The sequence below is a fragment of the Pelobates fuscus genome, chromosome 1 (genome assembly GCF_036172605.1).
Source record: "Pelobates fuscus isolate aPelFus1 chromosome 1, aPelFus1.pri, whole genome shotgun sequence".
Classification (NCBI taxonomy): domain Eukaryota; kingdom Metazoa; phylum Chordata; class Amphibia; order Anura; family Pelobatidae; genus Pelobates; species Pelobates fuscus.
Window position 1 is genome coordinate 307,933,763 of NC_086317.1, and position 13,942 is coordinate 307,947,704.

Consider the following 13,942-nt stretch of genomic DNA (forward strand, 5'->3'; position numbering starts at 1 on the left):
GTATAAAAACAGGACCCAATAATCATGAGATATATGGATAGATGAAACGTTAAAAGTTACACTCCACACTTTAGGTTGGAAATCCTTTACACTCATCTTATCATGTACCACCCCTTAACACTCTTCACTACCCAACAGTGTATAAAAGGTTTAATGTGCAATAAAATAGCACTTTTTTTTTTACAACAAAATGAACACAATTCCATAAATTCAGATTATTGTTCAACATAACAAACCTAGCAAGATACTTTAAGTGCAAAGTTAAAGTGTAGGCACAATATTGCATTTTTGTCACCAATATTTCACCTCCATCAAAGAAATGAAACTATTTAAACAGTCAATATGAATTTTATGATTATTATATGCATATAAAACAAATGCAACAACATTAAAAACACAATTCTGTGTCCCAGTAGGTTTCCAAGCACAAATGTCTTAACAGTCAATAGTGTACAAATAAAAATGGGGGAGGGAGAGCAAATATATACATGAGAATATATTGTGTATTTATGCATATAGCAATCAGATTACAAAACCACTATTCACAGAGTACATTAGATAAGGCCTGCATTGCCTTTTAATTTATATTGTTTTTAGAACCCCAAATGTTCTTAAACATGACTGCTGTGCATCAAAAGCAGTCCATACGTATTTGCAAACTTCACAATAAAATATATGGAAAGAAAAAAATAGAGAGACTGTCAATTGTATTGGCAGTAAAAGGTAGGGAGTGACCAGATGAAGCTAATTGAAACATTTCTACAACAAAATAAGTCCTTGGCAGATCATCTCTTAAATTGAGCAAACAAAATAGGAAGGGCTGTGGAGTTTGAAGAGACTGATTTTTATTTTTTTTTGCATTTCCAAAAAAGACACAAGGCAGCCAAAATGGATAATAAAAGTCTGAGGATAACGAAAAGGTTGCAATGTTGAGCAGTCAAACTTGACATCAAAGCTCACAATCCATACAGCAAAAGGATAACTTCAAGAAACATCTGCAAAGAAACAGGATATAATCTTTATTACATTACCAATACAACCTAACAGTAGAATATATTTTATATAAAAGATACACAAAATTCAGAAAAAGTACATAACAAAAATCAGTTACAAGTGTTAAATTAACCCACAAATTTTTATTCTAAAATATGAAATCTTAATCTGGTTGCAAATATGAAAGATAACCACCTGTAAGAATGAATCTTTACGTTTAAAAATCATAAATGTTATGGACAGTGATTGCAATAGAATTTGTCCTGCAGGTTACTACCCGACATACAATAGTCAAATAGTACAAAATTTGCAGGGGGATTATCAACAGCCCATTTCTTTTGCAGATATGCAAGCATTATTACATAATTTTGTTCTAATAAAACACATTTAAAAAACAAAACAAAAAAAACAACTTTGTTTATTAGTTAGGTTTTGCATAGAGTCATTTGTTACAGAGGAACCTTTCACAGGGTTATACGCATGCATTCATCTTACAATTTAACAACGTTGTGAGTTCAGATCGTAATTAGCTTTGCTGGAGTTGTATACTTGAACATTTTTGCGTTTGATTTGTCATTGTGTCCCTATTGTCCAGGTGTTCCTGGGGCTGTGGTTTTTCTCTGTGGGCATTCCCTGCTGATTTTTGGGTTTGTTTGTGACTCCATGGTATTTTGTAGGGTAACTGAACTATGAACATGGAAGAGGGTGAAAAAGAAAAGGGGTAAAAAGGAAAACTTATTTAAAGGAGATGATATACCATTATGAGGGTAGTGGTTGCTGGTTAAACCTCTGCAATGTTGCTGGGGTTGTCAGTAGGCTGTCCTAAGTGGGGTTAGAATGGAGGTGATTTGTTTGGCTTGGATGCGTTTGCACAGTCTACGGGCTAGAATCGTGTGCTGTATTTCTCGTAGAACACTTGTTTTGTCCATTGTAATGCTTTCATTGCATCTTTCGCCATAGTCTTTTTAAGAGCTTCGCGTTGGGTTTGGAGCTGTGTCGCGAGGTCCTGTGTGGGGGACTGTTGATGTTGGGATTCCAGTTGTCGGATCGTCTATAGTAATGATTCTATGTAGGCTATTTGTTTCTTCTTGTGTGCGGTGGCTATGCTAATAAGGGATCCCCTGATCCCCGTTTTATGGGCCGCCCACAAGACTGCGTGTGATTGGACCGAATTTTTGTTTGTGTGGAAGTAATGTGTGAGTTCTGTTCGGAGTTCTGCCACGACCAGGGGTGCGAGATTTGTGGTAGTTGGATTTGTAGGAAGAGGTCTGCATGGTCGGACCATGTGATGTTGCCAATTGCAGTCATGGTTGTGTGGGGAAGGATGGACGGGGAGATAAGGAAGTAGTCTATGCAGGAGTATGTGTGGTGTGGGTGCGAGTAAGGTGAAGTCTCGTGTAGTTCGGTGGTGCCTGATGTCTAGTAGCTCTGTCTGATTTATGAAGTCAGCCATTAGCTTAGCTGATCTGGAGGGTTGGGGCAGTGGCTGGGATTGGAAAGAGGAAAGCGTGGCATTAAAGTCCCCCCCTATGATTCTGTGGTGACGTGGGTATAGGCTAAGGTGTGCTTGTTGGGCGAGCCAGAATTGCAGGTCCGGGTGTGTGGGTGCATATATAGTGGTGATTGCGAATTTTGCGGGACTGATCATCCATGCTACTGTGTGAGGCATCGGTGACTTGTAGGGGCCATGTTTTCCGTAGCAGTATTGCCACCCCATTGTGTTTGCCCATGTTGGAATTGGCAGGTTCTGAAGTGTCAGCTAAAGAGAGGAAATGGGCACGCACTGGAGTAGTGAGTATCCTGGAGGAGGATTATGTCCGCTCCAGTGCAGTTGGCCCAGCGCATAAGTTGGTTGCGTTTTGAGGGGTTGTTGAGCCCCTTACAGTTGATGGAAATGCAGGTTATGCTAGCTGGCATTGTGTAGAGAGGTGTAGGTGTGTCCTGAAAAAGAACGGTATAGGACCCGTCAGCCCTGGTGTTGTAGGGCTTGATGGGAATTGGTCCCGGGATGCTTCTCGGCCCTGGTATTGGATTTATACCGTGGAGTGCAAGACAACAGGGGTGTTTCCTCGTAATACTTTGCACCTTCAGGTAGGTTTGGGTCACAGAGTCCGTTTGAGGCAGAGTCTACGGGTCTCTGTGTGGAAGATGACACCTCGTCTCGTGGAGAGCGAGGCCACCAGGACCTCGGTCTCGGGAACTCGTGCCTTATGCGGCCATCTTGGTTCCCGGTCAGGCTCCGCCCCCAATAAAACGCATTTTAAAAAGAACAAAGTATCTTAATCCTTAAGAGAAAAATATACTTACAGCTGGCAGGCCTTGTTCCATATCGGTGCATAATCTGGTTGTGTGTGAATTTCACAAAGGATTCATATTGTTCTGCAGTAAAACAATAAGGCACACATATAAAACCAAATAAAAGCATGTATTCTCTTACGGTTGCAAAAAAATTCTCTCTCAAACAGACAAGAAAACCTACACAGCACAGTCATTTGTGGTTCTTTACATAATTACATCCCTATTTGATCTGAGATATGACTTTTAGCGGCATGCATTAAGCTTATTTGAAGACATAACATTTTATGTGAGCAGCTTTTGAAGACATCCCAGACACTTCGCTATGTATTTCACAGTCTGAATATCATATACAGAGCAGGCATTTTAAGATCGCATAAGCACTGGGATAAATTCACCGCCTTGTCCATGAGTGGAGTGGTGTGCGAATATAAATAATTTCCTCATTATGGTGAATGGTTTCTCAATTCACATAGGGCAAAGACGAGAAAGGGTTCAAGAAAAAAAAATAAAATCTGGCAGGCATTTCTTCACATACTCAAAATAAATTATTTACAAGGCTCCAAGACTGAAAACAGTCAGTGGACCAGCACTAGGACTGTCCAGGGCTTAACACGCAGCCCCCTCTCCCCCCCCCCCCCCCCCCCCCCAAAAAGAAGATAAAGTTAAAAAAAAAAAAAAAAAAAAAAAAGTGCAATAACAAATCAAATTACATTGTGAAAGTGCTCAATAAGTTGGGGTGGGTAGGCGTGCCTGACACATTTTAGTGTTTGAAATACACCCTCATCTGAAACACATGGGAGAGGGGTTTGAGGTTTTGTAATAAATTTATTTGTAGCCTTGATATTGAGTTATCTGTAACGATTGATCAGGACATAATCACTAGGTTGGAATTTCTGTGGTAACAGAATATTCCTTTAATTTTTATATACACATTTTAACAATACTTCAAGGAGGTAAAGATTCAACACATATTCAAGTATTGCAAATGTCACCTCAAACAAAAGTTGAGCCATTATGTAGCATCCAAGGACAGGCACACAGAGGATTTAAACTACTGAAGGTCATAGGATTTACTGCAACAGCACAATTGTCTACTACAGAGACTTATCTAGACACTGAAAATCTGTAAACACTACGCATATATCCCCTAATAATAAAAAATAAATAAACAAAAATCATGAGAGAGGGAGATTGGTTTTCAACACTTCAAATCCTCTTCTTCCTTAGAATGAATATATATATATATATATATATATATATATATATATATATATATATATATATATATATATATATATACACACACACACATACACACACACACACACATACACACACACACACACATACACACACACACACACACACACACACACACACAAACAGAAATACCCACCTTCTACATAAAGTGCAGTACTATAAATATATGTGACTGACCTTCTAGTTTTGTGTTGAGAATCTGTTCGTACTCTTCCCTTACATTTTCCTCATGGTTCTTAAGAAGCCGTTCACACAGCATTCCCACTTGTCGCAGGCTAAATGTTGGTTGGTCCTTCTTTCCCAGTGAACCTGGTTGGAAATGTATTATCAGAAAATGTAGAATAAAATTGACATACAGAGAATAAACAGACAGATTGATTCAAATTACCTGGAGAAGCTGGTGTTGCGAGCGGTGAAAAACTGGCCTGTCCATCAAGTGATGATCCAGATTCAATTTGACTAAAAGTTTCATCTAAATGTCTTTGCCTCTGATAGCGTGTATATTCTTGCTTTAAATTCTGAAAGATTTGCTCTGAAAGAGATTTTCAGTGTTAGTAGTCCACCAAAATACTTAACCTTGAAGTCAGGCTTAAATAAAAATAAATTAATGCTTATCGATTTGAGATATACAAGACAGATATATACAAAAAACCCCACAAATTAATACATTAGGACCAGACAAATCTTGCCACGGGGACAGATAAATTGGATCTGGTGTCAATTTACCTTAGTACTTTGTGCATAGATATCTGATTTTTATTCATTTATTGCTTCTACATACCATGAGAACTGTTTCTCCTGGCCTAATGACCGTGGTTAGAGCTACAAGCTGTGCTTTAAAGCCCAGGAAGACCTAAGAATGCAAGGACCTTATAACATGTATAACACTGTTGCTCTCTCTTTCTGACATAAAGGAGAGGAGACATTTCCTCTTTTGCAATTCAAATACACCATGCTCTGAGAGTTGGGATGAGATCAGACTTGAAAACCAAAAACAGGAGGCTTTAAACTTGGTCTGAAAAGGGAGTTTATTTTTTGTTGTAGGTATGGTCTAAGAAGGATTGTTTTGCTGTAGATATGGTCTGAGAAGGGTGTTTTGTCTTTTTTGCCGTTTAAAAGGAGAGTTTAGAATTTATTGAAAAAAAACAAAAAAAAACCCCACACAAACACTGATATTTTTAATTCTTTATTTGTATAGCATTAAAGCAGCACTGTCATGCCGAACTTACCTTTCTTTAAAATCGATTCCTCTTCTCCTCCTCTGTCAGGATCTGTTCGTCATTTCTTCCTGTCTGCTCTAGTTTTCTTTAAAACATAAGACAAAGTAGGGACTATTTGTCTTATCGAGGTTTCCTACGCCTGACCATCTCTAACCAGCGGAGGAGCAAAGTGTGCTTCATTTCCGGTGGTCATAGAAATTTTACCACAATTCTCCCCTATCCTCTGTGTTCCCACGAAGCCTCCTTTCACTTTTCCCCGAACGTCCTGTCACGCTGGCAAAACTACCGAATTGCGTCCTAACAGAACGAGAACAGTTTCTCCATTTGTGTTAGGATGCAATTCAGGACTTTGTTCGGATCGGAATTGCATTTGAATGAATGAAACTCCGATCCTATTGGAGCTGCGGCTTGCAGCCGCTTAGTAGATAACTCCATAATTCCCACGGTATTAGGGAGCTATCTACCAAAAGGCTGAAAAACCTAAATTGGTCTTTCAGCCAAATTTACTAATACGAAGTAAAGATTACTTCGTATTAGTAAATTCTGCCCCTGCTCGCTATATCGCTAGTAGGGGTATGTCTAATAAACAGTGAGCAGCCTGTGGCTGCTCACTGTTAAAAAACAAACAAACAAACAAACAACCTCATCTACCCCCTCCCGAGCAACGTGAGTGGGGGCTGTTAAACTGAAGGGGGGACCTAGCGACCTACTGTTCCCCCCCCCCCCGAGCAGTGGTTGTGGGAAATGGGGGAAGAGACCTATTGTCCTCCCCCCCGTCCCCCACCCCTGAGTGGCGCGTGGGGGCCCTAAATTATATGGTTATCTCCTCCCCTCCAAGGTGACTAGGGGTCCCCAAGCCCCTAGTAATTGTTATTAGAGGAGCACAAACATGTATCTCTGACCATATAGGGTTAGAACCACCATCTAGCCTCCTGCCCCCCTTGCCTTCCTAAATAAGGCACAAGTCAAACACAGCCCCGGCCAATCAGCATCTGCTCATAGAGATGTATTGAATCAATGCATCTCTATGAGGAAAGTTCAGTGTCTCCATGCAGAGGGTGGATAAACTGAATGGCAGTGCTGCACAGTGTGCAGCACTTCCCCATGAAGCACCTCTAGTAGCCATCTGAGGAGAGGCCAGTGGAGTCAGTGGCTGTAATGTGAACACTGCAGTTTTTTGAAAATACAGTGTTTACTGCAAAAAAGCCTGAAGGAAATGACTCTACTCACCAGAACAAATACAGTAATCTGTAGTTCTGGTGACTATAGTGCCCTTTTAAAGATTTAGAAAATGGCATAAACCAGGTCAGGGTAAATACTGTAAATGGTATTAATAAAAATATTGTGTTATTCTCCTGCTGGGAATCTCAAACTTCGGTGATCAGATGTTTGTTGATGGCCTCGAGTAATGGTTTGAATGACACAGGTAGCCAAAGAATCATGGGAGTTGTAATTCAGAAACATCTGGGAAGAAAGGCGGAATTTGAGATGCTCTATACTGACTGCCAGGTGTAGAGCACAGAGTGTATTTGGCATAGAGCTAAAGTGGAGAAGCCCAGATGCAGGATAAAGAGGAGTGGACTTCTACATTTGATTATATTTTTCACGTGTCACAAAGGCATACGAGTATTAAAATATGTAAACTAAACAAATATCATAGGAAGTGGCCATTTCCTTAAAAATAAGCGTGGCCAACTGCCTTCTGATTCCCTATTTTTCCAATTGGTTATCCTGCATAAGGTTTAGAACAGAAGCAGCCTGCAATCCCAATAGTTTGCATTTTCTCGGCTGTACCATCTCTAACTCAGAAGGACTCCTGCTGCTTCCCCAAATCAGCATCTCTTCATAGAGATGCATTAAATCAATGCATCTCTATGGGGAACATTCAGTACCTCCATGCAGAGCATGGAGATGCTGAACATCAGTGCTGCAAAACACAGAAAGCTCCTCTAGTTGCAGTGTGAGTGACTGAAAACAAAATGGGGTGTGTCCGTAAACCCATCATTTCAACCTGGTTCTCTCTACATCAAAAACTTGCAGTCTATGGTGGTTGCCATATTCTAAGGTTCACGAAGCCCCATTTCTCGAAAAGGGCTGTATAGTTCTTAAACACTTTGCTCTGATGTCCTCAAGCTAGACATACAGCTTTAAGAGACTGTGAAAGAGAAGTCCCCTGCCTATCCTAAGTTGGACTAAGGAAAGTCCTTATTCGACAAAGAAATAAACCTATGATGTTTCCATAACCTCCCAGATGAGTATAGAGAGGATCATTTTGTAATTCTGCAGGTAACCTTAGCAATGAATGCCGTTTTAATTTTTTTTTTTTTTTTTTTTTAACTATAGCATGAGTTGTAATCCAAAAGGACCATGCACTACACAGTTTTCAACCTTTTGAGTCTCATAAGCATGACGCCAGTTCTGGTATATAAGTTAAAGTCTCTCTAAGAATTCTGACACCTAGCTATACGCTATCAGATGGACTTTACCTTGCAGACCAGAAACTCCATCATGCCAAGACCGAAAAGGTTGAAACTGTGCAATCCTTGGCTGGTTTCTGGTCACAGAGAGAGATAGATATATATATATATATATATATATATATATATATATATATACACACACACACACACACACAAAAAATTAAATATACACTGATAAAAAACAAAAAATACATAGCAAGGTACAACACTGCTACTCATGTATGTGAAAAAAAAATGGAGGCAGAAGTACTACTAATGGCAGTCATTAAGATAGCCACTAGAGGTGTGTTAACCCTTTCATGTAACCATTACTGCTTCTACAAAATGGAAATATTTACATGGAAGGGTTAACATTGCAGGACTACTGCAACCAGACCAATGCATTGACTATAGTATTCCTTTAAACCTAAAAACTCATTTACAGATGGTTATAAAATGTTTAATATTTGCAACCAGGTGAAGATTTCATATTCAGAATAATTACTTTTCAGATTAGTTTAACAGTAAACAGAGAGCTTTCTTTGTTATATACCATTATATATACATACACAATGCAAGGTGAAGCATTACTCAAGTTTGGAGAACAACCTACGTCATTGAGTGTACATAGATTTGCCGATTAATGCCTTTCAAAAAATTTTGCTGTGAAAATGCATGTAATCGATGCAGACACAGGTAAAATTAACTTGGATCAATACAATTAATTTACCAAAAAGTTAAAGAGATTCTATAGTGCCAGGAAAACAAACCCGTTTTCTTGGCACTATAGGCTCCTGCAGTGCCTCCCTCCCCCGCAATGCTGAAGGTGTTAAAACCAGTCAGTCACTTGAATCCAGTGCCGATGTCCCTCGGCACTGGGTCAGGCTCCGCCCACTCTCCTCCCCTGCCGACATCAGCCAGCGGCGGAAACAATGCACATGCGCAGCAATGGCCCGCTCGCATTAGGTTTTCCCCATAGGAAAGCATTATCCAATGCTTTTTTAAGGGGAAAATTCTGACGCTGGAGGTCCTCATGCAGGGTGTGAAGACGTCCAGCGTCATATAGCAGACCAAAGGTCCGTTTTCGATTCTGGAAGCCCCTCTAGTGGCTGTCTGGTAGACAGCCACTAGAGGAGGAGTTGCCCCTTTAGAGGTAATTATTGCAGTTTCTCAAAAAAATGCTGTTCAAGAACTAGGCTGGCTTTCTTAGATGTTTTTTGGCAAAGTCTAATCTGGCCTTTCTATTCTTAAGACATATGAATGGTTTGAACCTTGTTGTGAACCCTTTGTATTTGCTCTCATGAAGTCTTCTCTTTGGTAGACTTGGATAATGACATGCCTACCTCCTGGAGAATGTTCTTCACTTGGCTGGATCTTGTGAAGCGGTTTTTCTTTACCATGGAATGGATCCTATGTTCATCCACCGATGTTTTCCGTGGACATCCAGGCCTTGTTTTTTTTTTTGTGTAAGAATGTACCAAAGCTGATTTGGCCACTGATAATGTTCCTGCTATCTCTCTGATGGATTTTTTGTTTTGCTGCCTAAAGATGGTCTGTTTCACTTGCACTGAGAGCTCCTATGACCGCATGTTGTGGGTTCACAGCAACAGCTTCCAAATGCGAATGCCACACCTGGAACCAACTCCAGACCTTTTTACCTGCTTAATTGATGAAGAAATAACTAAGTAATAGCACACACTTGTCCATAAAACAGCTTTTGATTTTTCAATTGGTCAATTATTTGGGTCCCTTAAAAAAAGAGCCCCCTAATTATTAAAGAGTTGTACTTCCTTAACCCTTCCTCCAATCTGGATGTGAATAACCTCAAATTAAAGCGGAGAGACTGCATGTCAAGCCCGTATTCATTATTTAGTTGTAACTTGAATTTATGTTGGTAAACAGCCGAAATAAAACTTGTGCCAGTGTCTAGACCTAACTGCATATGCTGCTGATAAAGGAAGTTAAAAAGAGAAACAAAATTAGGTGTGCCTTGGAAATGTGAATATTATTGAAGTGTGCCCTTGACCAAAAGTTTTTTTCAATAACAGCTATACATGACTAATCTGTCATATTAAAGGGACACTATAGGCACCCACACCACTTCAGTTTATTAAAGTACTCTGCGTGCACTGTCCCAGGTCCCTTAACCCTGAGCAGGTAATTATTGCAGTTTTTAATAAACTGCAATGATTACCTGCTATTGTTAATTACACCACTAGTGGCTGTCTACTTGACAGAGGGGGAAGCTATAGTGCCAGGAAAACGCAATGCTGCAGCATTATGTTACAATTGTTAATTGTTTTCCCCCATATCAATACGCAAAAAAAAATAAAAAATTAGGTTTTTGACACACACTGCAAATATATTAAGCAGAAAACCCTGAAATATTACAATGACATATGTATTCAGACCCTAAATTCAGTAGCTGAAGCAACTTTGGTAGCTATTACAGCCTCCAATCTTTTTGCATATGCAGAGTGTGTGTTTATCTAGTGTGCATATAATGAATGCAGAGTGTGTGTATAGTGAATGCAGTGCGTGTTTGTGTAGGTATGTAATGTGTGTAAAATGGGGGGGGGGTCATACTTCCCTGGTCAGGGAGGGGGGATATGGCATTCCCTGGTGGTCCGGTGGTCAGGGAGGGGGCCCAGCACACTCCTACTTACCTTCCTAGTAGCTCCCCTGTATAACTCTCGCGGTTTGCATAATAACATGTAGCAAAGCGCTGACGGCCGCGGGACTCGCGAGAGTTAGACAGGGGAGCTGAAGGGAGTTGCTGGGATGGCGGCCTTGGTCTGCATTATCGGCAATATCTGTATCTTTATTGGCCCATACCGTTATTGCTGAAAATACAGAATATCGGCCAGATCGATAATCGGTCAACCCCTACTGCAGATCCTCTCAAGCCGTCTGCTTGGATGGAGACTGTAAGTGAACATCCATTTTCAGATCTCTCCAGAGATGTTCATTTGGGTTCGAGTCCAGGCTCTGGTCAAGTCACTCATGGACATTCACAGAGATGTCCATAAGCCCTCGAGTTGTCTTGGCTGGGTGCTTAGGATCAGTCTTGTTGGAAGTAGTGAACCTTGACCCAGTCTTTTTCCACTAAGGATTACACTATATTTGGAGCTCTCTCTCAACCCTGACCAGTCTTCCAGTTTGTGAAAAACACCCAAAAAGCATGATTCTGCCACAACGCTTCACTGTTAGGATGGTTTTGAACAGGTGATTAGCAGTGCCAGGTTTCCTCATACATGATGCTTTGAATTGGGGCCAAACAGTTCAATCTTCATTTCAACATACCAAAGAATCATCTCACAGTTTGAGAGCCCCTGCTTTTTGACAAATTACAGGCAAACGTTCATGTGTTTTGCAGCGATAAAAGTCTTCTGTCTGGCCAGTCTGCCATAAAGGCCAGATTGGTGGAGTGTTGTAATGTTGGTTGTCCGACCGTGATGTCAGACTGACCATTGAGTTCTTGGTCATCCTCTCTTACCAAGGCACATCTCAACCAGTTGCTCAGTTTGTAGACTGAGTCCTGGTTGTTCCAAGCATCTTCCATTTAAGAATATCGAGGCCACTGTGCTTTTGGGAACCGTTAATGATATAAAAAAAAAAAAAAAAAAAGTTTTTGTAACCATGCCCAGATGTGCCTACCTACCATTCTGTCTCTGAGTTCCGCAGGCAGTTACTTTGACCTCATGGTCTTTTTTTGGCTTCGATATAAATTCACAGCTTTGGGAGCTCATACAGACAGGTGTGTGCCATTCCATATCATGTCCAGTTAACTGAATTTGCCACAGGTGGACTCCAATTAAAGTGGCTCTGTCACTGTTTGAGGTCTTTGCATAACGTGCAAAGAACCTTGACAGTTACTGATAGGCTGGGTGACCGGATGACGCAGGGTGCAGGGGAAGTTGAGTTATACATACTTGAATCGGTATCTTGCAGCCACCAATATGCTCTTCTGGTGCAAGAGTACAACACAGAGGACTGTTGAGGATCCCGTGAGGCCCTCCATAGACAGAGCTCCCCCCCCCCCTAAGTGTCACTAGTGACTACCAGGGACTTGACAAAAGCTCTGCCTTTTGTCAACCAGAGGAAAAATAAAGTGTAGAAATATCTCAAGAATGAGAAATTCGATGCATCCATGTTAAATTTCAAGTGTCATAGGAAAGATTCTCAATACTTAATGTGACATTCCTTTTTTTCTTCTAAAGAAATTTGCTAAATTGTCAAAAATCTGTTTTTTTTTTTGCTTTATAATTATGGGATTTTGAGAGTAGATAGATGTGAAAAGAAAATAATTTAAAACAATTGTACCATAAGGCTGCACCACAAACGTGGACAAATAAAGGGAGTCTAAAGGAACACACACACCATTATTTTTACACATACACTTACGAATTAACAATGAACAAAAGGCCCTACTAAGGTGGATAGCATACATTAGGAAAGACTGTGTTTGCATTCTCAGTATTTCCTCCGGTTTCTATAATCTGTACATTTATCCTGGTCTGCAGAGATAGGTGACACCACCCACTGTAACCCTACATACAGTCCATACAGGACAGACATGCCAGATCCCCATCCCCCCTCCCATAGGACAGACATGTAAGATCCATCCCCCCCATTAGAGGACAGACACACAGACATAGTCGCCCCCCCCCCTCCCCCCTCTTCTCCTTACCCGGGGTGAGCCTTCGGTCTGCGGCCAGCTGTGGGGCTGGCTGAGCCTGCTGGGTGTCGGTCCTGTGGCCGCACCTCTGTGAGCTGGAGGGAGCCGGGGATACCTGCAGGGGGACGCAGCGCCGTCGCTTGGGAGACTGAGGGCTCATCAGGGCCTCGAACTCCACCGAGCGCTTCAGGGTAGCCCCGCACGCCATGCCGCCTGGGGAACAGCCGGGACACAACGGGGTGACACGGGAACCGAGATCAGCCGGGAGCTCAGACCGTCACACGGACACTCTCATACAACTGCTCGCGTTCGGAGAATCACAATGGCGACCCGAGCCTGGCTGCCGGCCAACTGCTGCGACTACGGCGTCACGGGGCGGGCGGTACCATCACGGCAGGGGGAGATGGAAGCATCTAGCCCCCTCACACCCCACTATTAATTCACCTATTTGTGGGGAGTCTGGTGTACTGGATTACTAACAAGAAAACATAGGACGATGACAGTAATTATGAGTAAAGGAGGCTGCGCGAATATGTGAAATAGCCGAAATAAATGGCAGCGCTCCCCTACTTCTCTCCTCTAGTGGAACATGCCAAAACAAAGCATCTCCCGGGGCTCTGCAGTCAGAGGTCAGGAGCCCCGGTGACTGGGTCCTGCTGGATGGGAGGGGGCACCGGGTTTTTTTTCCTAATTTTTTTATCTTTCTTGTATGGAAACATTTTAGACATAGGGCATCTCTCTATAAACCTCTTCATAACTATACCCAAAGGCACACTAGAATGGTGTTAATCTAATAGTTAAAGGGACACTATAGTCACCAGAACAACTACAGCTTATTGTATTTGTTCTGGTGAGTAGACTCATTCCCTTAAGGCGTTTTGCTGTAAATACGGTCTTTTCAGAGAAAATGCAGTGTTTACATTACAGCCTAGTGATAACTTCACTGGCCACTCCTCAGATGGCTGTTAGAGATCCTTCCTGGGTCATGGCTGCCTAAAACGCATCCAAACATTCAGTGTCTCCTCCCTCTACAT

General features: G+C 41.5%; 1 protein-coding gene across 1 annotated transcript; it reads right to left on the minus strand.

Annotated features, from left to right (window-relative positions):
* Window positions 1-328: 328 nt before the first annotated feature.
* On the minus strand, window positions 329-13,267 carry LOC134614504 (akirin-1-like). Its single transcript, XM_063458414.1, has 5 exons — window positions 12,921-13,267; window positions 4,940-5,083; window positions 4,729-4,860; window positions 3,301-3,372; window positions 329-995 (listed from the first exon to the last, which is right to left on the minus strand). Exons 1-5 carry the CDS (start codon window positions 13,114-13,116, stop codon window positions 985-987), a joined length of 555 nt encoding a protein of 184 aa, XP_063314484.1. The 5' UTR covers window positions 13,117-13,267; the 3' UTR covers window positions 329-984.
* Window positions 13,268-13,942: the final 675 nt, after the last annotated feature.

Bases quoted from the DNA above. Each gene is read 5' to 3' on its own strand.
- LOC134614504 (XM_063458414.1), bottom strand. From the start codon at position 13,116: ATGGCGTGCGGGGCTACCCTGAAGCGCTCGGTGGAGTTCGAGGCCCTG. The intron at 5,084-12,920 runs GTAAGGAGAAGA...AATCTCTTTCAG, and splicing joins AGACCGAAGGCTCACCCCGG to AGCAAATCTTTCAGAATTTA. The intron at 4,861-4,939 runs GTAATTTGAATC...ATTTCCAACCAG, and splicing joins CGCAACACCAGCTTCTCCAG to GTTCACTGGGAAAGAAGGAC.